This window comes from Carya illinoinensis, chromosome 10, assembly GCF_018687715.1.
Source record: "Carya illinoinensis cultivar Pawnee chromosome 10, C.illinoinensisPawnee_v1, whole genome shotgun sequence".
NCBI classification, from domain to species: Eukaryota; Viridiplantae; Streptophyta; class Magnoliopsida; order Fagales; family Juglandaceae; genus Carya; species Carya illinoinensis.
The window spans coordinates 2,051,702-2,078,419 of NC_056761.1; the positions used below are offsets into that span (position 1 = coordinate 2,051,702).

At 36.3% G+C, this 26,718-nt stretch overlaps 2 protein-coding genes across 2 annotated transcripts; both read right to left on the reverse strand.

Annotated features, from left to right (window-relative positions):
- Nucleotides 1-4,397: 4,397 nt before the first annotated feature.
- LOC122279497 (probable leucine-rich repeat receptor-like protein kinase At1g35710) lies at nt 4,398-7,876 on the reverse strand (the record flags this gene model as incomplete). Its single annotated transcript, XM_043090180.1, has 2 exons — nt 4,398-4,537; nt 4,630-7,876. A coding segment is annotated over one exon (2,940 nt), but the record flags the coding sequence as incomplete, so codon positions are not given.
- A 3,106-nt stretch (nt 7,877-10,982) lies between these two features.
- LOC122279498 (probable leucine-rich repeat receptor-like protein kinase At1g35710) lies at nt 10,983-11,724 on the reverse strand. Its single transcript, XM_043090182.1, has one exon. The coding sequence runs from the start codon at nt 11,722-11,724 to the stop codon at nt 11,053-11,055; it is 672 nt and encodes a 223-aa protein (XP_042946116.1). The 3' UTR covers nt 10,983-11,052.
- Nucleotides 11,725-26,718: the final 14,994 nt, after the last annotated feature.

The following is a 26,718-nucleotide window of genomic DNA, read 5'->3' on the forward strand; positions in this document are numbered from 1 at the left end:
CATCAATCGTTCACGCTCAATCATAAGCGACTATTTTTTCTTGATCTTAAATGTTAAATCTTCCAATTAAACAGAATTATTATTCTAGTTTAACTGAAGTAAATCGATCAGAAACAATATCATAAATTATTAAACGGATCCTCGAAACCTTAGTCTTTCTCCATATCAATTCATTTTATCATTTTAGTTTGATTCAGTTATTTTATCAATCTTCATTTGATTGTACGTTTCTTTTTGTAACTTCGTTTCATTGTCTGAATTTATTTTCTTTATCACAAAATTCAATCCCTGTGGATTCGATCCTGTAAGATACTATAACACCTGTATACTTGCAGGTAAAACTGCACTAAATTTTTAGTTCATTAATTTGAGTCAAAGTTTAGGCGCAACAAGTTTTTAGCGCCGTTGCCAGGGATTGCAACATGTGATAATTAAAAAAAAAAATAGTTTAGTAATCTTTTGCTAATTTTCTTTTTTTTTTTTTTTTCAGGTACGATTTTTGTTATTTTGACGGGAAAGAGATCAAGTAACATTGCTCCCATATTCATATCAATTGGAACACAAAACTTATTGGGCAATCAAGCAATTTAATTTTGATGTGGATAAAGCTTGCTCTCTTCGTAAGTTTTAGCTTAATGAGTTAGAGGAAATCAGGAATGAAGCTTACGAAAACTCTCGTATTGCCAAGGAGAAAATGAAAATTTTTCATGACAAAAATATTTTTCGAAAATCTTTTGAGCTTTCAAAAAAAAAAAAAATTTGTTGTATAATTCAAGGTTTCATTTATTTCCTGGCAAGCTTCGATCCTGATGGATCGGCCCCTTTGTTGTAAAAACTGTTTATCCTTTTGGGGCCGTTGAGATAGAAAATCCAGAAAATGGTAATGTTTTTAAAGTTAATGGACAAAGGTTGAAACCATTTTTGAATGATTTTACTCCAAAGATTGAGTCCACTACTCTGGAGGATCCTGCTTATTAGAATTAATTTCTGATTCTTCATTGTATATGCTGTATTTGTTTGTTTTGTTTTTCTTTCTTTTGTTTTGTGTTTTAATTTTGACAAAAATTTACTCCTTGTGTGCACTCGAGTATCTCAGGTGAATTTTTTCCTCTCTGTTTAATCATTTTCGTCTCAATATATGTTCTACAGTGTTTATCTTGTTCCAATTCATACCTATACATCATCGAACATTCAATTACTGAACATTGAGGACAATGTCACATTTAGTTGGGGGAGGGTTTTCTATTGAAAATTTATTAGTACCTAAAAAATAATAATAATAATAATAATAATAATAATAATAATAATAATAAGGAATTACAAATGCAAAGCAGATTAACTCAAACATAGTAAAAAATAACATGAAGGAAATACCATACTATAATGCGACATGCCTAATGTTGGGAATATAATAGTCATTGATGTTCAATTAGATCTTCTTGGAGCAGATGATATGTCGAGCTGTCTCTAATATGATGATGATGCTGGATGAAGTCCGTGAGCTCAGTTGTATGATTGCGCAACAATTTCGGGAGATCATCATCAAGTTGATCATACTCAATGTTCGGACCCTCACTATCATCACACTCGTCTTCAATGATCATATTATGTAGAATAACACATGCTTTCATTATATATCTTAATTCCTTCACTTTGAACATTCGGGAAGGTCCACGAATAATCGCAATTCTTTGTTGAAGTACCTCGGATGCACGCTCGATATCTTTTCTTGTGGATTCTTGTGTTTTCACAAAAATTTTCTTCTTATTCCCTCGTGATGATGGAATCTTCTTCACAAAAGTTCGCCACTTGGGATAAATACCGTCCGCAAGGTAATACCCCATAGTGTAGTCGTTGCCATTGATTGGAGGAGCACGCCATTGGGTAAGTTCCGTGAAAATAAAAGATCTCTCTAGTATATTAATGTCGTTATATGAACTGGGTATACCAAAAAATACATGCCATATCCAGATATCATATGAAGCAACTGCTTCTAAAATAATAGTTGGTTCACGGATGTGGTGGGATAATTTTTCACTTCCAATGCATGCAGTCAATGCTTCCCAGCATTCCTGGAAATTTTCGTTGTACAGCAACAGCAAGCAATCGGGCAATATCATTGGCATTTGGAGACCGCATATTATCGTATGAAAAAACACTTACTATTGTCTTAGAGAATTTTTTGAGGCTCTCCATTGCGATGATTTTACCAATACGTATGTATTCATCCATAAAATCTCCAGTAACCCCATACACTAGCATTCTAAGTGCTGCGGTTATCTTTTGCATAGAAGATAAACCAAATCTTCCGGCAATATCTCTTCTTTGGATGAAGTACAGCTCGTAAGACTCTATCTCATTTAGAATAGGGAGAAATAGGGGACGGTTTATCCGAAATCTCCTTCAAAATAGATTCAAGGGATATACTGGATTTTCTACGAAATAATCACGAAATAGGCGCTCGTGCCCCTGAATATGATCACGTCGAATAAACTTACGATGTTGACGATTGTCACGATGCCTCGATGACTGTCCATCGGCTTCGTCATTAAGAACAACATCACTATCATCTTAAGAGAATACGTATGTTAGCAATTTGCGAAAGAAGGTACGAGCCATTTGATCAAGATAGTGGGAGATCATGGGAGACTGTTGAATTTCGGTTCTATAGATCAAATGAGACTTGAGTTTATGAGAATGTGAATGCTAGCAATATGTGTATTTATAGAGGAAAAAGTTATCGTGACAATAAGACAAAAAATGTTACCGTTTGAGAGAAGCAAAAAAAAAAGTTACCGTTAAAGAAAAGACAAAAAATATTACTGTTGGAGAAATGACAAAAAATATTACCGTCAAAGAAATGATAAAAAATTTTATCATCAATACGTGACTAGGTATTACCATTAGAGAAACTAATATAGAAAAACAATTAGCTTTTTGCCATCTAAGAATGCCCATGTTTTTAAAAGGAGCAGCACAAGTATTGTGATCTAGGGCTACAAATTAACAGAATAGCTCGTGAACAGTTCAAACTCGGTTGGTATATACTTGGCTTGAATTCGATTCATTTAATAAATGAGAAGTTTGTAAACATTAATATTGACTCGAAATTTGAATATTAAATGAGCAAAACTCATATAAGCTCAACTCAACTCGATTTAGGTTCATGAACAAAGTTCGTGTAAACTCAACTTGACTCGTTTTGAGCTTTCATTTTGAAGCTTGCAATTTGTGTTGTATATGCATATATTATATTTATTGCATATTAGTTGTATTTTATGTACTTAATTATATATTATTAATATATATAATTTACCTTATTTAATATATTTATTATGTTCCCAAAGTGTGTTTAGGATAGTTATGTATTATGTAATATAACATTAACATTATATATCAATTGTCTAATTGTTACATAGATTATAGCCTATTGATGTACTAATAAATGAATGAGTGAATAGACATTTACTTAAAACAATTACCAAATTAACTATAATTGATTAACTATAATTTGTATATGTAATGTACATCACAACATAAAATTATTTGGTTGAATAGTTAAATGGTTAGAATTTTTTGTAAAATTTTAAGTTTTTATATTAATCAAAAGATAAGAATTAGAACTTAAGGGAAAAAAACAACCGAATTCGAGCTCGAGCTACGTGAGTTCAAGCTGAATTCAAGTAGCTCGAGCTCAAATTCGAACAACGTTAATGGTTAACAAGCCAAGTTCAAACAAGAAGATTGAATTTTATTCGAGTTTAAACATGCTAATCGAAATGGAGTATCCTTATTTGAATTCGGCTCACTTTCATTTACAGGTCTACTGGCCTAGCATTGTCCAATTAGGCTACAAGGTTACAGCCCAACATGGAAAAAGTATTCTCTGTCCAAAAACTTGCCATTTTGGCTTTGGCAACAAGCACAAGTTGTTGGGTGGATCTCTTCCTTTTTCCTTTTTTTTTTTTTTTTTAAATCTTTTCGATGGAACACTTGAGAAGTACACAAAATTTCACTTATAAACGACACTCAAAAAGACTGAGCTGAGATATTAAAATCGAGTGAAACTACATTTCATAGTAGGAAAAACGACACTTCTATCAAATATGCTAGAAAAAAAAAAATATATTGAACTAAATGCACACAAAATATAATTACCAATTCTTCTTGAACATGACTTTCTTGGTTTAACTTAATTCGAAAGATGGCTCTACCTGGAGACTACAATTTGGGGCTTGGGCCACTGCTAATATTTTAGAAATCATGTGCATAGTCGGCCTCGATTCTGGAAGATCATTTAAGCATTTAGTAGCAATCTCAGCAATCCTTATGAGCTCGACCTCAACTTGGGGCATTGGAAGTGGAAGGCGTTGGTCCAACACATCTTTAAGTTGAATACCCATCCCAATTGATGGATCGGATGACTTGATTGAGGAGATGAAATCACCTGGATACTTTCCCATTATCACTTCTAATGCCAACACACCAAAGCTATATACATCACATTTCTTGGTTATCTTCATTGTATAAGCAAGTTCTGCCAAGATAAAACCAAAAAAATAAATAAATAAATTCTAACACACGCCTTCAATGTTACTCTTAGAACAAAAGTACAATGAAATAAATTACCTAGTGCTATATATCCGTATGTGCCTGCAAGGGAAGTCCAATTGGATGAATCCAGCTCTAGAATTTTAGCAGTGCCAAAATCTGAAACATGGGCCTCGTATTGAGAATCCAACAAGATGTTGTTACTTTTGATATCTCGATGAATTATTGGTGGTGAGCAATCATGGTGCATGTAAGACAAGGCATACGCCACACCTTTGATGATATTCAACCTCTTACTCCACTCCAATTCTTTAGCATCTTCACCATTCCTTAAGATTCTCGCCAAACTACCCATTTCCAGATATTCGTAAACCAAAAATGAATGTCAAGTATGTGAGCAGAAGCCATGAAGTTTGACGATATTTCGATGTCGTACTTCAGTTAATGCTTTTATCTCATTTAAGAATGCCTTTTGTGATCGTTTCTCATCGTCAAGTATTTGGTGGAGTTTCTTCACAGCTACCATTTCACCTGATGACAATTTTGCTTGATATGTTGTTCCATATCCTCCCTTCCCAATGCAATATATGTCATTGAACGATTCGGTTGCTCTAATGATCTCTTCATACAATTTTCTTCCATCAAAAGTGCTTGACACAAAAAGAGATCCTCCTTCATGCTTGTCACTTTGTTCTAATTGGGGATGTTGATCTTTCTTTCTTCTTTGCAAAGTGAGACGAACTTGGAAGAAAACGAACAAAATCAAAAGTGATCCCAAAAGAGGGAAAATGATTAGGAACACGGCTTTGTGGCCTTTTTTTGATATATGTTTGCACGGGGGCAACCATTTAGCGTTACCACACAATCCCTTGTTCCCTTGCAAGGCTTCCAAGGGGGCATCTAAAAATGCTTTGTTGTTGGGAATGAGGCCGTGTAACTTATTGTAGGATACATCAACATGCAACAAGCCGTGCATTTCTTCAAAGGTAATCGGAATAATGCCATAAAGATGATTGTGAGAGAGATTGAGTATCTCCAAGCTTTGCATTTTGCTGCTTTCTGACGGTATCTCTCCAGTTAAAGAGTTATAGCTTAAATCTAGTTTGGAGAGATGAGATAAGCTCATAAGTGAGATAGGAAGTTCTTCACTGAAGTTGTTATGGCTTAAATTCAAGTGGAATAATTTTGAGAAGCCGTTCCCAAAATTACGTGGAAGTGACTTGCACAATTGGTTCGAGGATATGTCTAGAAATTCGAGATTGGTCAATGACTCGAATTCTACAGATATAGCACCAGAGAGATGATTTCCATTCAACCATAACTTCTCTAGAGAAGTTAACTTTCCAAGCTCCTTTGGAATTGCCCCAACTATACGATTTAAAGAAAAATCAAGCACATATAGTTGAATCCAATTTCCAATCTCGGGTGGGATGCTACCACTAATGTTGTTCCCGCTCATTTTTAGAGTCCTTAGTTTTAGACACTGCCCCCAATTACTTGAGATCTTGCCATAAAAGTTATTGTAGCTTAGATCTATGATGATCAAGTTTGGATAGGCACCAAAGACTTGAGATATATCTCCAGTGAGTTGGTTTCCATTCAAGAAGACTCTCTTTAAGCTCGTGCAATTTTTTAGGCTTTGCGGAACTTGACCTCTAAAACCGTTGTCGAATATTGAAAGATATTGAAGTGCACCACCATGACAAATACTTTCGGGCAAGGAGCCGGTAAATTGGTTTCCGTTAAGTTCCAAATTTGCCATGTTCATGGAACCTCCGATTCCTTGTGGGATGGGACCAGAAAGTTGGTTATTGCGAACAAACAATTTTTGTAAATTGCTCAAATTAGCAAATGAACTTGGAATCGGACCTTGAAGATGGTTTTCGGAAAGATGTAGTTTGGCTAGAGAATTTAGGTGACCTATTTCTTCAGGAATGGAGCCAGAAAATTGATTTTGATGGAGGTACAGGCGGGAAAGATTTCTCAAATTTCCTAAAGAAGTCGGGATGGGACCTTCTAAACTGTTTTGGGAAAGAGAAAGGCTGGTTAGAGAATTTAGGCAACCTAGTTCTTCAGGAATGGAACCAGAAAAATTATTACCCCAAAGAGACAGAATGGTAAGATTTCTCAAATTTCCTAAAGAAGTAGGGATGGGACCTTCTAAACTATTTTCAGAAAGATCAAGCAAGGCTAGATAGTTTAGGTGACCTAGTTCTTCAGGAATGGAGCCAGAAAATTTATTTCTCTGAAGTTGCAAACGGGTAAGATTTCTCAAATTTCCTAAAGAAGTCGGGATGGGACCTTCTAAACTGTTTTGGGAGAGAGAAAGGTTGGTTAGAGAATTTAGGCAACCTAGTTCTTCAGGAATGGAACCAGAAAGCTTATTACCCCAAAGATACAGAAGGGTAAGATTTCTCAAATTTCCTAAAGAAGTAGGGATGAGACCTTCTAAACTATTTTCGGAAAGATCAAGCAAGGCTAGATAGTTTAGATGACCTAGTTCTTCAGGAATGAAGCCAGAAAGTTTATTTCCCTGAAGTTGCAAAAGGGTAAGATTTCTCAAATTTCCTAAAGAAGTCGGGATGGGACCTTCTAAACAGTTTTGGGAAAGGGATAGGTTGGTTAGAGAAATGAGGCGACCTAGTTCTTCAGGAATGGAATCAGAAAGTTTATTTCCCAAAAAATTCAAGTGGGTAAGATTTCTCAAATTTCCTAAAGAAGTCGGGATGGGACCTTCTAAACTGTTTTGGGAGAGAGAAAGGTTGGTTAGAGAATTTAGGCAACCTAGTTCTTCAGGAATGGAACCAGAAAGCTTATTACCCCAAAGATACAGAAGGGTAAGATTTCTCAAATTTCCTAAAGAAGTAGGGATGAGACCTTCTAAACTATTTTCGAAAAGATCAAGCAAGGCTAGATAGTTTAGATGACCTAGTTCTTCAGGAATGAAGCCAGAAAGTTTATTTCCCTGAAGTTGCAAAAGGGTAAGATTTCTCAAATTTCCTAAAGAAGTCGGGATGGGACCTTCTAAACAGTTTTGGGAAAGGGATAGGTTGGTTAGAGAAATGAGGCGACCTAGTTCTTCAGGAATGGAATCAGAAAGTTTATTTCCCAAAAAATTCAAGTGGGTAAGATTTCTCAAATTTCCTAAAGAAGTCGGGATGGGACCTTCTAAACTATTTTGGGAAAGAGAAAGGCTGGTTAGAGAATTTAGGCAACCTAGTTCTTCAGGAATGGAACCAGAAAGCTTATTACCCCAAAGATACAGAAGGGTAAGATTTCTCAAATTTCCTAAAGAAGTAGGGATGTGTAACAGCCCGCTAGAAATTCAATTAAAGAATTTCTATTGACTTTAGGAACCTCGTGAAAACTCTGTAAGTTTACACGAATCGACTAATCGCATAAATTTTAGCCTGTCAACATAGTTAGTGTTATCACTCACTATGGTGCCAGAAATGCGATTTTAATTATTTGAGATAGTTAAAAGTGTCAGAATACATTATAGTCTACACCACTAGGCTTAATTGAATATTTAGAATTTTTCAGTACTAAGTTTATTACGTTTATTTTTGGAGTGAATAGTAACCTCGGTAAATGTACTGAGCACAGTGTTTTCAAAATCATAGTGTGAAATGTCCAAATTAAGATAGCGATATTTTATTTGGACACTTGGTAAGATCTTAACCACACATAATGAATAGTATTAGATACTTGGCACAGAGAGAAACCATTAGATGGAATTGTGAAGGAAATCAAGGTGTGAGATCATGACACCTAAGCAAAATACACATTTGGAAAATATCTTAAGAATAGAGATTTAAAATACACATAGAAAGATTTTAGCCACCTTACTCTTCCAAGTCTACTCCACATTTGGAAAATATATTGAGCTGATTTTTATAGATATTATTGGATAGAATATTTTGAGATAATATTTTATAGATATTTTGGGTAGGAGAAAACCACACTCAACTCTCAACTCCAGCCTTATCATCTCCCTTATCTCTTCCATAAGCATCTCCAGCCATCACCCACGAACTTATCTTCATTTACACGTTTCTTTAAAAGAATATCAAACATTCTCTCTCGGACAGCTTTTAGGAGTTCTTTTGCATGCCCATTTCGAAGCTGTTGTAAGTGTTTTATCATAAAATCTCCTTCATATAAGTTGTTCCTTTTTGAGTCTAGTTTACATGGATATCTTATTTGCCCCATTTGAAGATCATTTGGTCAGTCAAATATTGTGTAAACTATAGAAAGGTCATTCTGGGAGATAAACTGGAGAATATGTTATAGTTTGGAGTTTTTGACCAAGCTAATGGATAGATATTGGTCCGAAATTTTTATGGAGTATTGTTAACATGTATATATGACTATTGGTTGAGGATTTTTGCATGATTGAAGGTTTTGATGAAATATTTGCTTAGATTTAGAAACTTAGAAACTGGAAGAAGAAAAACAGTTTCTATTTTGAGAAAGTTTAACTCTTTGGTGGTCTAAACCTATTCTAATGACTTTGATAATTTTATTTGAGGATCCTAAGCATCTTATATACATGTTATATTATTATTTTGAAGATATTTGATGTTAGTTTCAAAGATATGAAATTTTATACAAAGAGATATTCAGATAAGCCAAAGTGTGGATGTTCTTGGCTAAATTTATGTTTTGGTTAATTTTTAACCATGTGATCTTGAATTAGAAGCTTATATATGTTTTAGGACATCTTTTTAAACCATGTGATGGTTTGGTTTGAAGATCACATATTTATAAGTCATAGATCAAAAGGTTGATCAAAACAAGTTAGAAACAAAAATCAATAGAAATAGCATATGAGAATTTCGGCCCTATGGAGTTTTAATAGTTGTGATTAGTTTTAAATTTTTCTAAATTGATATTTGAGTTGAGGATAAAATTTACATGAGGCATGTAAATTTTGGTGACTTTTGGAGTTAGTATGCAAAATCCTTAAGTTATGGGTAAAATGGTCATTTTCCTACATATAGAAAGTAAAATGGAAATTTTACTCTTTAAGTTAGTATTTTTCCATATTTCAAATTATTAGTGATTTAGTAATAACTTTTAGAATCACTAATTACAGTTCCTCGTGATCGCGCTTGAGGTTTTATAAGAAACGCGGAGATCGAGGTAAGTTAGCTTTTAACTTACTAGCAGTCTACTGTGTATGTATGCTAAGTAAAAGAACTACAGTGTATGTATGTATGTTATCATATGTGTCATGCCATGTCAAGTTATCATGTAATTGTCTATTATACAGAATTTATTCTGTCATCAATTTTTATCTGTTACATAATATATTCTGTTATGTATTACTGTACATTACAAGTACGTCATGCTAAGTATGTCATCTATTACATGTAAGTCAAGTCATGTAATATTCACTGTTGCAAGTATGTCATGTTAAATATGTTGTCTATTATATGTTATGCCATGTTACGAAATGTTTCTATCTCAAGTTGGTCATGTATTCTAAGTTATGTTCAAGTCACGTTATGTTACGTCAGGACTTCAGTCCTTTCGTATTCCAGTCACGTTTCATCTTGAGTATATTCAGTTTATGTAGAATACATGGGGCCACAACAACTGTGGAGTATGTATTTACACATAGAATACATGGGGCCACAACAACTGTGGAGTATGTATTTAACTGCATTGTGATGTGTAGAATGCATGGGGCCACAACAACTGTGGAGTATGTATTTACACATAGAATACATGGGGCCACAACAACTGTGGAGTATGTATTTTTCATGTTAAGTCAAGTCTGTGTAGAATACATGGGGCCACAACAACTGTGGAGTATATATTTTCATGTTAATTCAAGTTTCAGAGCAAGTTCATGCTAAGTCAAGTTGCAAGTCAAGTTCAGTTCATGTTTCAATTTAAGTTATGTCAATTATGCTATGTTGTACTCCAAGTTATGCTTTAATTTCTTATGAATTTGATTATACATTTATGCTTTTACTGACATCCATGCATCATTAGCTTGTGTGGAAGTTTTTTGTTAACTTACTGAGATTTGTAATCAAATCTCACTTTGGTAGTCCCAACTACCATTCCCCCCGAATGGTAGATCTTGTTACAGGACCTGAAGGAGAATCTGGAGCTGATCAACTAGACACAGTTGACTAAGTGACGGTGCGACATAAATGTTGATATAGTAATTAACGTAAATTACTACTTGTACGATTGAGTTGCATCTCTACTACTTTTTGGATCATAACCATTTTGGACTAGTGTTGTGATCTTAGTTGTTCAATGGATTTTTATGTATGAAGTATGTTTTAAGCATTTGGGATATTTTCAATTTGGTGCATAGTATTGCTAAAGACAAAAAAAATTTATCCGCTGCGAATATTGCATATTGTTAGATGCATGTTAGGAATATTGCATCTTATATGTCATGAACGGGGGCAGGTAACCTTGTGTTGCATGTCTCGACGCTTCAAATGTCCGTCCGATCCCAAACGGAATTTGGGGGCGTCACAGGATGGGACCTTCTAAACAGTTTTGGGAAAGGGATAGTTTGGTTAGAGAAGTGAGGTGACCTAGTTCTTTAGGAATGGAGTCAGAAAGTTTATTTCCCCAAAGATTCAAAAATGTAAGATTTCTCAAATTTTCCAAAGAAAAAGGGATGTGACCTTCTAAACGGTTTTTGAAAAGTTGAAGCCAGGCTAGAGAGCTTAGGTGGCCTATTTCCTGTGGGATTTTTCCTGACATTAGGTTGACAGACAAATCAAGATAGATGAGTTTAGATAGGTCGCTAATTTGAGGCGGAATGTTCCCAAATAAAGCGTTCATAGAGAGATCAAGATACTCGAGATTTGGAAAAGACAAAAAAGAAAATCCATGAAGTGTACCTTGTAAGCCAAAGCTAGTAAGGTTCATTCTGACAACACTTCCAGCAGGATTGCAAGAAATACCAAACCAAGTACAAAGATCCGTACTGTAGTTTGAATTTGCAGAAGCATTGGGAAGAGAAGTCCATAAACGTAGGCGAGATTGAGTTTGGTTTGAAAGGGTATTTTTCCATTTGAGAAGAGCAATAACTTCTTCAGCAGAAGCTGAATCAGCATTTGATGATAAAACCACATGATGAACAAACAGGAACAAGGAGAGTAGGGTGCAAACTTTCCTGAAAGTTGATGTTGCCATTCTTATGTCGTGTAGAGTTTATTAGTTAATAGCGTTATTTATAACCACCACCTGAACTTTGCCTATCTCTTTCCCTTTATTCTATTTTCCATAGGACTTTATGCAACCGAATCAAACTTGAAAAGTCTTTTGGATTCTCATGTTAGGTAAGGATCTCACTCGTTAAAAGCAAGGGCCTTTATTTACGTATGTATTACTCACTCTGCCGTGTGTGCCCCTTCTACACTTCTACTTTCCTAATAGTGAGTCAAGCTTTGTCTTTATTTTGTAGGCCATCGAAGTCTTCGCCTAGTTTCTTTTGGGTTAAATGAATTAAAAAGATAATAGTACTCTACTGCATATAATTAGGGGGTGATATATCGGTGCACTTAAACAAATGTTGATGTTTGCGTGCTAATGTTATATCATCCTAAAAGATAAGACCGGTTATAAAATGTACGTTCTCTGAAAGCAATTAACAAAGTAATAACAAATTGACTTGCTGAATCCTATCTGAGGTCGTCCATTAGTAAAAGGAAAATTTTATGTGCAGTCATTTTTACGGACTCTTTTGTGCACTCCAGTGATATGATTGGTTGTGTATTAAAAAAAAATTAATCCAGCCAATCATATCAGTGGAGTACGCAGGGAGTGCACAAAAATGACTGTATGTAGCATTACTCTTAATAAAATATAAAAAAAGGTACCATATAAAATAATTGACAATGGAAAGCTGCTAATGGTGTAGGGACTGATACCTTTTTTTATTTTTTTAAATTTGCTTTTTCCTCTGTTACAATCAGTCTGGCTCGAAAAAAGGTGGATTGAAAATGAGGTATGAATGCAAAACTTAGTGTGATGTGGGGTTTTCGGAAAGTTTAAAAAGAAGCTGTATAATAGATGTAATGAAAAAGACCATGGGGTTGGATGTCGTGGTGTGGGAGCTGGGATTAGTAAAGGTAACCAGCTTTAAGCATCCTTATATTTTTATTTTAATGCTTTAATTTCGTTTTTTTCATATTAAATTTAGAAAGAAAAAATGCCATCTGAGAATGCCCATGTTTTTTCAGGGAACAGCACAAGCACCGTCCAATTTGGCTACAAGTTTACAGCCCCGCACATAGAAAAGTAACTGAGTCCTCTGTCCAAAAACTTCGCCATTTATTTTTGGCTTCGGCAGCACAAATCTCTTTCTTTTTTTGTCTTTTTTTTTTCTTTCTTTTTTTAATCTTTTCAATGGATCGAGCACCTTTTCTTTTGACATTTTTCGATTGAACACTTGAGTTAAGAAGTACACAACATTTCACTTAAAAACGCCACTCCAGAAGATTGGACTGAGATATTAAAATCGATTGAAACTACATTTAGATGCTTTCTAGTAAAAAATAAAATATTGAAATAATTAGCAAGTATTGTCCTAATTAGCAAGTCTTCTTGAAATGATTTTCTTGGTGCAACTTCATTTGACAGATGACCCTAGGAGACTGCAGTTTGAGCTGCTGCTAATACTTCAAAAATCATGTGCATAGTTGGCCAAGATTGTGGAAGGACATTTAAGCATTCAGTAGTAATCTCTACAACCCTTATGAGCTCGGCCTCAACTTGGGGTGTTGGAAATTGAAGGCGTTGGTCCAACACATCTTTCAGTTGAATGCCCATCTCAACTCATGGATTAGATGACTTAACAAAGGAGATAAAATCACCCGGATATTTCCCATTATCGCTATTGAGGCTACTCTGCTTGCAGCATCACAGCAGCAAATAACCAGCACACAAGAGGAGTGTGACACAATGGCACTGTTGGACTTTTTGCTCCTTTGGTTAGTCCCACATGGGTGGGAAATGGGAAGGAGCAAGCTCTCAAGGCTTATAAATAAGAGGCTTAGCCTCTTAGTTTAAGTGCACCAGTCAAATGCTTAGCTAGTAACTTTTGACTCTAGTTAAATTCCTCTATTGTCCATTTTTGTAAAATGGAAAGATGTGTGAGTTAAAGTTTTGCTAGTGGGGAAAGCTTTGTGGGTGTATTTGAGGTGAGGAGAGAAATTATGTGATTGTAATAATTTTTCACATAGTGTATTTTTTTCTCTGGGTCTGGTGGTTTTTCTCTTGTTTTGGAGTTTCCGCGTAAATTTCTTGTGTTGTTATTATTTCTTTATTTTTCTTGTTATTCCTGCAAAGGGTAGATCCTAGGGGGTGAATTTGGAAGGTCCAAATTCCCAACAATTGGTATCAGAGCCACTAGGTTCTTTTTGTGGGGTGGAGCTTTGGTGTAGTAGTGTGGATATGTACAGTCTAAGGAGGTTCTGTCTAGGAGATTGGAAATTTTAAGTATGTCCATTGTAACCCTCCAATCTTTCCTGGAAACTGACTTAGTGAGGTACTATTCATTTCTACAGTAAATTCATCAAAGCAATATCAGGAAGTAGGGCTTCAAATCTTGTCAGATTTGAGGTGGAGAAATTGGTTTACACAAGGTGTGGAAGGGCAGATCAATCCCTGAAGTCAGCAGTGATTCTAGCGACTGGTGAAACGGCTAGTACAAGGAACTGGTTCGGCAAGTGGCTCCAAGTCAGTAAATGGAGATACTGGTATTGATGCTAATGTTGTATCTCTCTCCATGAAAAAAGAGACATGTATATCCTCATGGCATGTCGCTAATTCCCAAAATTGCCATGATAGAGGATGTGTTAATATTAGCAGGTCCACAAGTTTGCACACAGGCATTGATTTAGCATTGATGCAGGGTATGTGGTGGAAATTCATGTCGATGGCTGATGAACTTCCAGGAGAGCCAAACATGGAAGTTACACCATAATTTTCAGCAAGGTTGTTTTCGACATGGGCCGAAGTAAAATGCTTGGAATTGGTTTATTCTAAGTGGGTATACTTTTATGGTGAAGCATGATAGCGGAAGCTATGAAGATCTTCATTGAGGTGGAGTTTGGCTGTGGGACCAGTCAAAGTCGCAAGGTGGAGATTGTTGGACTTTTTGCTCATTTGGTTAGTCTCACATGGGTGGGAAATGGGAAGGAGCAAGCTCTCAAGGCTTATAAATAAGAGGTTTAGCCTCTTAGTTTAAGTGCACCAGTCAAATGTTTAGCTAGTAACTTTTGACTCTAGTTAAATTCCTCTATTGTCCATTTTTATAAAATGGGAAGAGGTGTGAGTTAAAGTTTTGCTAGTGGGGAAAGCTTTGTGGGTATGTTTGGGGTGAGGAGAGAAATTATGTGATTGTAATAATTTTTCACATAATGTATTTTCTTCTCTGGGTCTGGTGGTTTTTCTCCTGTTTTGGAGTTTCCACGTAAATTTCTTGTGTTGTTATTATTTATTTATTTTTCTTGTTATTCCTGCAAAGGGTAGATCCTAGGAGGTGAATTTGGAAGGTCCAAATTCCCAACAGGCACTTAGGAGCTCTAGTGATGGCACGCCAGCTGTCCAAAGCTCTAGAACATTCTGTTCTAACAACCTGAAGGAATGAGAGCCGTGTGATCATTTTGTGATGGATTTCTGTTATGAGAAATATCTCTATAAATACGGATACTGTTGTACAAAGGAAATGTGTGGAGAAATATACTAGAAATATGAAATGAAAACTTCTTCTTCTTTCTGACATTCTGTCGAGCATATAGAGTATGCAGTTTTACGTTTCTGCTTTATTCTTTAATCGCTTCTAATGCCAACACACCAAAGCTATATACATCACATTTCTCGGTTATCTACATTATACAAGCAAGTTTTGCCAAGGAAAAAATAAAAATAAAAATAAAATTCAACACTTGCGCACGCCTTCAATGTTATCTCAGAAAAAAATGACAATGAAATATATTATCTGGTGCTATACATCCCTATCTGCGTTCAAAGGAAGTCCAATTAGATGAATCTAGTTCTAGAATCTTAGCAGTGCCAAAGTCTGAAACATGGGTCTCGTATTGAGAATCCAACAAGATGCTGTACTTACTTTTGATATCCCGATAAATTATTGGCGGTGAGCAATCATGGTGCATGTAAGACAAGGCTTTGCATTTATGATTGTACAAATTATGACTTTGCATTTGCATAATCCATTGCTCTTAGGTAGGATCTCACTCGTTATAAGCAAGGACCTTATTTACGCATGTGTTACTCACTCTGCTGTGTGTGCCCCTTCTACACTTCTACTTTCCTAATAGTGAGTCAAGCTTTGTCTTTATTTGTCGGCCATCGAAGTCTTCGCCTATTTCTTTTGGGTTAAATGAATTAAAAAGATAGCAGTACTGATCTACTACATATTATTAGGGCCGGGGTGATCTGTCGGTGCACTTAAACAAATGTTGATGTTTGCATGCTAATGTCATCTCTTCCTAATAGATGAGAGCCGCTATACATAATATACTAATGCTACTTCACTTCTCCAGTACATGGATGGGATCTTTTTATTTCCTCAGTTTGATACTTATTCTAGGTGGTGTTTTTAGTGAATTGACGTTCTACTGTATCATGACGGTATGAGATCCACTTTATTTCATAATTTGAAAGAGAAGGAATGAAAATTGAAATAAACATTGAAATAACAATGTTCAACGATGCAAGCAGTGACTTTGATGTTCTTGTGGCTAGTGATGCCATTGGGATGGGTCTCAATCTGAACATCTCCAGTATCATATTTTCAACTATGAAGAAGTTTGATGGTTTTGAAATGCGGGATCTTACTGTACCTGAAATCAAGCAAATTGCAGGTTGCAAGTAAACCTGTTAAATTTTTATTAGGATAAAGTTCATATTGATGTGAGGTTAACTGAAGATTTATTGTTTGTTAAACACTATGAGCACAGATCATTGAGGAGGAATATAATTGCGCTTACATATAAGAATTCCTTCATGTGGCAGTTGAAGTTTTGAATTTGCAAGGACTGGCGTATGATGTGTTTGTGACTGTGGGTTTGAGAAGTCCAACAATAACAGAGGTGGTTCTGATTGGCCCTTTATAGTTTGAGAAGATTGTGTTTATAGTTTATATGTTTTGTATAGTCATTTATTTTCTAAAATTCTTTCATTGGTATATACTAAACTTCAAGTGGAAGCGGTGTTCTTGTAAGGCACATTGAAATATAAACTGGATTTGTATTTTTCATGTAGCATGTTTAATACTTTATTTTTTTTGTTTTATCATAGGCTATTTCCAATTTTCCGGTGACTAAGAGTCGCCGGAAATTATTTTTCCTTGCAATAATATTTCCGGTGATCAAATAGGAACAAGGAGAATAAAGTGCATACTTTCTTAAAGATTGATGTTGCCATCCTTATGTCGTGTAGCGTTTATTAGTTAATAGCGTTTTTGATAATCACCACCTGCGCTTTGCCTCTCTCTATCCCTTTCCTCACTCTGCCGTGTGTGCCCCTTCTACACCTCTACTTTCCTAAAAGTGGAGTCAAGCTTTGTCTTTATTTTTTCGGTCATCGAAGTCCTCGCCTAGTTTCTTTTGGGTTAAATGAATTCAAAAGATAACAGTACTCTACTTTCCTAAAAACAAATGTTGATGTTTGCATGATAACGTCATCTCATCCTAATAGATAAGAGCGGCTATAAAATATTATCTAAAAGCAATTAATAAAGTAATAACAGATTCACTTGCCGAATCCTATCTGAAGCCTCCAGAGTCCATTAGTAAAATATAAGAAAATGTATCATATAAAAATAATATAGTGAAATTATACAAAATTTTAAGACTATAAAAAAAATAATAATAATAAAAACATTTTTAAATATATTTAGATTTTAAAAAATTTTAAAAAACATATAAAAAGTGTAAATTTTCTCTATTTCGTAATTAATGGAATAACATGCGACCTTAGTTTCATCGATGTAGGTAAAAACGTTTGATGAATCAATACATCAACAATTGGAAAGAAAGATTTATTTCGCCCAAAAACTGAAAGCAATTAACGAAGTAATAACGAATTCAATTGCCGATCGAATCCTATTTGAGATCCCCAGGGTCCATTAGTAAAAATAATTGAAGAATCAGCATTTGATGATAAAATCACATATTGAACAAACAGGAACAAGGAGAGTAGGCTGCATACCTTCTTGAAGGTTGATGTTAAGTGGTGGAACCAGAAACTTTTATGAGGGGTTAACTTTTTTATTATGTGATATATTTATATAAAATAAAAAGAAACTAAAAAAATCATAAAATATAAGTATATATAAAATTAAATCTCAATAATTTGCTACATATATGTAAAAATAAAATTTTAAAAAATACAACTTAATGTATGTTTTAAATTTCTGACGATAATGTATAGAAAGTGTAAATTTTTTTAGAGAGATATTCGCTATATTTATAAAATTATAAATAAAATATAAGATATATTTTCAATTTTTTAAAAACTTTGGAGGCGGGGCCGATGTCCCTTAAGGTAGGTCCGCCACTGTTGATGTTACCATTCTTATGTCGTGTGGCGTTTATTAGTTTATAGTGTTATTTATAACCACCACCTGCATTTTGTCCATCTCTTTCCCTATTATTCTATTTTCTATAGGACTTTATAGTTTATGCAACTGAATTATTGGCAGTGAACAATCATGATGATGTAACACGAGGCTTTGCATTTATGACTTTACAAATTATGACTCTGCATTTGCATAATCTATTGCTCTTAGGTAAGGATCTCACTCGTTATAAGCAAGCACCTTTTATTTACGTATGTATTACTCCCTTTGCCGCGTGTGCCCGTTCTACATTTCTACTTTTCTGATAGGGAGTCAAGCTTTTTCTTTATTTGTCGGTCATCGAAGTCCTACTCTCATGTTAGGTAAGGATCTCACTCGTTATAAGCAAGGACTACCTTTATTTACGTATGTATTGCTCCCTTTGCCGTGTGTGTCCGTTCTACATTTCTACTTTCCTAATAGTGAGTCAAGCTTTGTCTTTATTTGTTGGTCATCGAAGTCCTATAATCATGTTTGGTAAGGATCTCACTCGTTAAAATCAAGGATCTTTATTTACACGTGTTACTCACTCTGCCGTGTGTGCCCCTTTTACACCTCTACTTTCCTAATAGTGAGTCAAGCTTTGTCTTTATTTTGTCGGACATCAAAGTCTTCGCCTAGTTTCTTTTGAGATAAATGAATTAAAAAGATAACAGTACTCTACTTTCCTAAAAACAAATGTTGATGTTTGCATGATAATGTCATGTCATCCTAATAGATAAGACCGGCTATTAAATATTCTCTAAAAGCAATTAATAAAGTAATAACAAATTTGCTTGCCGAATCCTATTTGAGGTCCCCGGAGTCCATTAGCAAAATATAAGAAAAGGTGCCATATAAAACAAAAATTGACAATAGAAAGCTGCTAATGGTGTTGGGACTGACACCTTTTTTATTTTTTTAAATTTCCTTTTTCCTCTCTTACCATCAGTTTGGCTCGAAAAAAGGATTGAAAATGAGGGATGAATGCAAAACTTAGTGTGATGTGGGGTTTTTGGAAAGTTTAAAAAGAAGGTGTATAATAGATGTAATGAAAAAGATGATGTGTGGTAGCTAGGTTGGATGTCATTTGAAAAAGTCATCTCTGTCCAAAAACTTGGGCCATTTTGGCTTTGGCACCAAGCACAAGTTGTTGGGCGGATCACTTCCTTTTTCTTTAATTATTTTTAATGTATTCGATGTAAGACTTGAGAAGTGCACAACATTTCACTTAAAAACAACACTCCAAAAGATGCTTGCTAGGGGAAAAGAAAATATTGAACCAGCACACAAAATATAATTAGTAAAAGGTCAGTCTTGTTGAACATTCATTCAAAAGATGGCTCTAGTTCGAGACTGCAGTTTGGGGCTTGGGCCACTGCTAAAACTTAGAAATCATGTGCATAGTCGGCCTGGATTCTAAAAGGTCATTTAAGTAGTAATCTCTGCAATCCTTATGAGCTCGGCCTCAACTTGGGGCATTGAAAATTGAAGGCGTTGGTCCAACACATCTTTCAGTTGAATGCCCATCTCAACTGATGGAGATGGCCTAACTGAGCAGATGAAATCACCCAGATACTTTCCCATTATCACTTCTAATGCCAACACACCAAAGTTATAGACATCACATTTCTCGGTTATCTTCATTGTATAAGCAAAGTATTCCCGTGGAAGAAACAAAAAATAAAATTCAACACTTACGCACGCCTTCAATGTTATCTCTAACAAAATGACAATGAAATATATTACCTAGTTTTATATATCCGTATGTGCCTTCAAGGGCGTCTAATTGGATAAATCTAGCTCTAGAATCTTAGCAAGGCCAAAATCTGAAACAGGGCTCTCATATTGAGAAGCCAACGAGATGTTGTTACTTTTGATATCCCGAGGAATTATGGGCAATGAGCAATCATGGTGCATGTAAGACGAGACATAGCCGTAGAAGCCACACCTTTGACAATATTCAACCTCTTAATCCAATCCAATTCTTGAGCATCTTCTTCATTCTCCAAGATTCTTGCTAAACTACCCCTTTCCATATATTCGTAAACCAAAAACGAATGTTGAGCATGCAAACAAAAACCATATGCCTTTTCCCACGAAAGTCTTCAGAGGGGTCCAACACATGAATTCATTGGCAGTACAGATGTTGGGGTGTAGGACATGGGGTTTTTCATTTACTTGTGCTCTATTAGGAAACTCTGCTGATGAGCTTCACTTTTGTGGACATGCAGCCACTATTCCTCTTATCTAGGAAATACTGAAAGTGACTGGTGATGAGGTTGAGGTAATTTCTGTGTAATTTTAAATCAAGTTATTCCTGTTTTAGTTCATAAAGAATATACTAATGCTACTTTACTTCTCCAGTACATGGATGGGATCTTTTTATTTCCTGAGTTTGATATATCTTATTCTAGGTGGCGTTTTTAATGAATTGTTCTACTGTATCATGACGGTATGAGATCCACTTTGTTTCATGATTGAAAAGAGCCCTTTCTGACCTTCTATAGACTGAAGGGTTATTTCTTTTTATGATAAGTTTAATTGGAAGTTTGTTATTTTTGTTTTCATTATGGAACTTTTCTTTTCTCAATTTTATATGGATTCTTGTTGACCGGTATTGGACAAAAATGATCCTAAAAGTTCATCTGCAACAAAGTTTAGGGACTAGCTAACACGTTTTGGTTTACCTAGTGGCTTTTCTTGAACGAGTTACAATTGCTGTAAATTGCATTTGTGTAACTAATATCCCCAGAACTTTATGTTTTGGCGTACAAATAGTAATACAGCTATTATTATTCTGAATTTTATTTTCTGATTCATAATGGATGTACCCAATCATACAGAAAGAAATGTAGAGAAAATCTTGAAATTTTTTTTTCAAGCCTGCTATCATGTTGTAGTCAGTTCTATGCTAATTTTGTTGTCTGTATGATGTTACTGATTATTCTGTGGAAAGCCATTCTAATAGGTTGAATTTTATGAGAGACTTTCACCTCTTAAGTTCCTCTTGGATCCTTATCTCAAATAAAAACAGGTGATTGTATTGTAACCTTTTCAAGTCACGTGATATACAGACTAGAGGTCAGTAATTACTTCTCCATTGTGTATATGTATCTTCTCCACAACTGTAGTGGGAAATTGAAATTGGGGGAAAGCATCTTTGTTATGTAGTTTATGGCTCACTGCCACCAGAGACTCGAACTAGACAGTATGCCTTACTCTCTGCGTCTTAGAAGCTCTATCTTGTCTCATTATACCTATGCGTAGTTCATTGCAATAGATATATTCTGGAAATTGATGTCACATGCATTTTGTTGAGGGAAAAATGAGCGTGTTGGCATATTCTTGTGAAAACCTGTATAAAATAGTGTTGTAACAAGTGTTGTTGCGGAAGGCTTGAAGTGGGCTGGAAGTGTGCTCATTATTGGTCAAAAGAAGCGACTTCGCTCGACCCTCGCTCGACAGAGCGCTCGAGCGAACTCAGGCCGATTCAACCGCTCGACCATTGCTTGACATACGGCTCGAGCGAACTCTGGCAGATTCAACCGCTCGACCATCGCTCGACATACGGCTTGAGCGAACTCAGGCAGATTCAACCGCTCGACCCTCGCTCGACACTGAGCTCAAGCGAACCCAGGCAGAGTGTGTCGCTCGACCCTCGCTCGACACTGAGCTCGAGCGAACTCAGGCAGAGTCGACCGCTCGATACTCGCTCGACATGGCGCTCGAGCGAACTCAGGCAGATTTCGGCGCTCGACCTTCGCTCAACACTTCGCTCGAGCCAATGTTCCAGATCACTTACAATGTAGGGTTTTGAACGCCTCATTTGATGGGAACTATAAATAGAACATGTTAGCTTCTGTTCTAGGTGTGGAGAATCAGAGCAAAAACCCTAAGGGCCTCCAAGAACTTCTTAGAGCAACCTCTCCCCCATTTGGTTGATTCTCTCTTGGAAAAATATTTCTCCATCATAACACATTCAAAATCAACTCTTATTTGAGTCCATTGAAGTGGACATTGCTGTTGGCCGGAAGAGTCCGGAGCTGCCGTTGATGCAGAGATCGAGAGGTTCTCGTGGGAAGCTATAGGAAGGTCGGAGTTCCGACACTACATGCGTGTAGAGATCGAGTGGGTCACTCGTGGTGTTGCAAGCCAAGTTTAGCTACTACAAAGGTTTTGTGAGTGTTCTAAATTGGTTGTAACAAACTAAAGTTTCTATAGTGGATTTGAGGTGGTGTCTTACACCCGGAGTGGTTTTAGATTTTGAAGAGGTTCTTCAAATGAGTTTCCACTCCGTGAACAAAATCATGTGTTGATTATTTGTGTTAGTTGTTTCATTTATTATCTGCTTGTTTGATTAATTTTCAAAAGGCCATAAAAATTAGATTACACCTATTCACCCCCCCTCTAGGTGTAGTGTTGTGTAGAACCACTGCTTTCTCACATTTCCTTTCTTTTTTTTTTAATTCTATTTTTCTTCTACTGTAATGAATTTCGAAAAAGATATCCCTGATGTGTACCATGCGTTTACGATATAATATCAATCTATATATCATCTCTCACTTCTCTGTTGATTTTTTTTTAATCTCCTATGATTTAAATGTTCTTTAGATCTGCAGCTAACTATGTTCAATGATGCAAGAAGTGACTTTGATGTTCTTGTGGCGAGTCATGCCATTGGGATGGGTCTCAATCTGAACATTTCTTTTCATTTTAATGTGAGGTTAACTGAAGGTGTTTATAGTTTATTGTTTATTAAATACTATGAGCGCAGAACATTGAGGAGGAATATAATTGCGCTTACATATAAGAACATATAAGAATTCCTTCATGTGGCAGTTGAAGTTTTGAATTTGCTAGGACTGTCGTATGATGTGTTTATGACTCTGGGTTTGAGAAGTCCAACAATAACAGAGGAGGTTCTGATTGGCCCTTTATTTTCTAAAATTCTTTCATTGGTATATATTAAATTTCAATCGGATGTTGTGCTCTTGTATGGCACTGTTATGTTTCAAATCCGAATATACAATAATCTCAAGGATCCCCAATAGAGAAATCCAACCAAAAGTATTTCAATATGAAAATATATATATATTCAAAGCAGAAACTAAATCAAGAATCTCAATATGATAAGATACTGATCAAAGCCGAAACTCAGTTGAGAATTACAAATGATAAGATAATGATAACAAGATGACAAGATAAGCAAAATAAATCTGTAAAAGAACAAGAAATATGCACGGAAATAAGAAAGAAGAAGATATAAACAGGGATTACGTGGTTCGGCCCTAATGGCCTACATCCACGACAGGAACAGCCTCAGAGATCATTTTATTGATGAATCTGCAAGGCCAAAATGCCATTGGTACAAGATAGAACTACAATCGAGCCAAGAAAAGCCACAAGATTTGGCTTTTCCTTTTCCCTCAACAAACCCTAGTTCTCTCTACCTCTCGGATTCCCCCAAAGTCTCAGACGGCCACTGTAAAAAATGAATCTCTCAAACCCTAAAACGAAAAGCACATATATACATGAAGTAAAAATCAATCGGACGGCTCTCCTTCATCCCATCCTTTAAGTAAGACGGCACCGTTTGATGTACTGCATATGATGCCATTTAGGCCTTGTTTGGTTAACCAAAACCAAAAATCTCATCTCATCTCATCTCAACTCATCATTACACCTTTTTCAAATCCCAATACAAAATATAATAAACAATCTTACTTTTTCAAATCCCAATACAAAATTAATATTCAAAAATTATATTATAACAATATTTTATTTATTACTATTTAAAACATCTCATCTCATCTCATCTGTGTAACCAAGCGGGTGTACTGCTGGGATGTCGTTTAATGCACTACAAGTCCTCATTACTTCATTAATCAATAAGGGCTGCTGCTTATCACGTGTTTTAATTTCTGCATGAAGATGAGTTAGTAACAGGTTGAATATAAAATAGTTGACACATTTATCACAGGCACGATGAAATATAACGTGGATTTGTATTTTTTATCTAACATGTTTAATACCTTTTCTTTTTTGTTTTATTAGACTATTTCCGGCCACTTAAAGTCAGCGGCAATTATATTTTCTTTGCAAGAAATTTTCTATCAATCAAATATTGTGTTAAATAATTACTTACAGTGCTCAAATGTGGCCGAAAATAATATTTATTAGCAACAAAAAGTTGCTCGGAAAAGTGCTAATTTACCTTGGCAAAAATTAACCATGGCTATATACTTTTTCCGGTGAGGTTCCATACTTTATCGGCTAGATACTTCACCAAAAATACTCTATTATTTCCAACTATTAATTATCTTAGAAAGCAAGTTCATCAAACGACTCACAATAATATTAGCACAAACCTTGTAAACCACTGAACAAATTCCACAAGTTTCTTACCCTCTTCCAACTCCTCTCCCAAAACTACCTTCTTAACCCAAACCTTCCCTCCTTCCATCTTCTCTTCCTGGACTTCAAAAACCTCTCTACAAGTTTGTCAATTATGGCCTTGTCTCTTACAATTTAGGCAATATGCAGGAAGGGTTTTCGAGGGACCATTCCAATCGGAGGGCCTTGGAGCATATAAAAAATGCCTATAATACATTAAACACCAAGAAGCCCAGAGTATGGGCCCAGTATGAGCCCAAAAGTCACGAAGGGATCGTCAAGAGAAATTCAAAAAGAGATATACATGGCACCACCTTTAACGGAAGGATAAAAACAGCAAGATATGATGGGATTATTCAAAATCCTAAGCCTCAATCTGTTCCGATAAATCTTGAATGAGATATGTACAACAAATGAACCTATATATAAAGGTAATCTTTGAGATTTGGATCATGATCACCTCTTAACTGACTTTAGCATCGGAGTATTTACAGGAGGAGCCCCCCTCGAGTTCATCACGAAGAACGGCTGAACAGTGGAAGATTGGAAGTGAGACACGTCCCAAACATTTGGCACCGTCTGTGGGATCTTGTGATTTAGCGTGGTTCTCACATGCCAATTGTAACACGCTCAGTAGCAAGCCGAACGATGGACGCCAAACTGTCATCTGTGGAAGCATGGTTAGCAATAGCAGAAGAGAAGTTGAAACAAGCTCTAGAGGCCATGGAAGTTTTGTAAAAAGAGAACGACGACTTAAGACGAAAAAATGCAAATTCTCATGATGATGATGTGCCCACCGCCCACAGCAAGCAAGGTGAGCAAGAAGCACATTGCAGGGTCGAAAGGGATGCTGAACGCGAGGAGAAAGAAAAGATGCATGATGAGTTGAAGGAGTTAGCAGGAAAATATGAAGAGATGGCGAAGAAGATGGGGCGGTTCTTCCTCAGTAGAAAGCCTGCTCCACCAAATAGACATGACGTATAGTGCCCGTATTATGTTTATACTGCTCCCGCCAAAGTTTAAAGTTCCCCAGATAGATATGTACGATGGGTCCAAGGACCCAGTAGATCATCTGGAAAACTTTAACGCTCACATCACACTTCACGGTTTCCAAGAAGAAATTGTATTCAGAGCCTTCCCTCTGACCCTGAAGGGGACCACTTGAGGATGGTTCGGGACCCTTAGACCAAGGTCGATAGACAGTTTTGAGGAATTGGCAAATCAGTTCTTGACTCAGTTCATGCCTAGCCGAAGACGTCAGCGCCCAGCCGCCTACCTGTTAACGGTTAAGCAAAGGGAATATGAGAATTTAAAAGCCTACTTGGCCCGTTTCAACAAGGAGCGTTTAACAACGAATAACCAAGATGAGAAGATCACCCTGGCCGCCCTCTTAAAAGAGGTATGGCCGCACAGACCTTTCATGGCGGAGTTGGCCCGGAGGACTCCTTCCACCCTCAGGGAATTCATGGACAGGGCAGATGATTTTGTCAAGGCAGATGATTTTGTCAATGCAGAATATACTCTGCAAACTTTGGTGGACCCTTGTAAAGAGGATACTCAGGTTGAGCAGAAAAATAGGCGAGCTGATAAAAAGGGTAATCCCAATAGGTGAGAAAGAGCAAGAGAAGGGCGGACAGATCACAACCTCATATTGGTGCACAATAATCTGGGCATACAGGAAGGAGAGAAAGAAAAGGAAAGTCACCGCCCTACCAAAGCAGGCGGTCGGTACTGCAAGTACCATCAGACGAGCTCGCACTGGACGGAGGACTGCACAACCATGACAAAAAGAGTCGCTGAGTTAGCAGGAACTAGTGAATTGAAGCGAATGGTCGCGGAGTGATCAAAGCCTAAAAGGCGTCAGGAGACTAGGCAAGAAGCAAAGCGGAGTTTCAGTCCAGAAAGGAGGCGCCATGTTAATAACCGCCAGGACAGGAGGGAGAGATCGCCCCCAAGAGGCAATCAGAACAAGGCGCCCATAGGAGAAATAAAGACCATAGCTGGAGGTTTTGCTGGGGGTAGTATTTCCACGTCCAGTCAAAAGGCGTATGCACGAAAGGCAAGATATGAAGAAGTGTTCATGGCGGATAGAGCACACAAACAACCAAAGCTCAGCAATGAGCGAATGGTGATATCCTTCGAAGGCGGATAGGGAAGGGATTATA

Coding starts and splice junctions, on each gene's coding strand:
- LOC122279498 (XM_043090182.1), bottom strand. CDS start 11,724: ATGGCAACATCAACTTTCAGGAAAGTTTGCACCCTACTCTCCTTGTTC.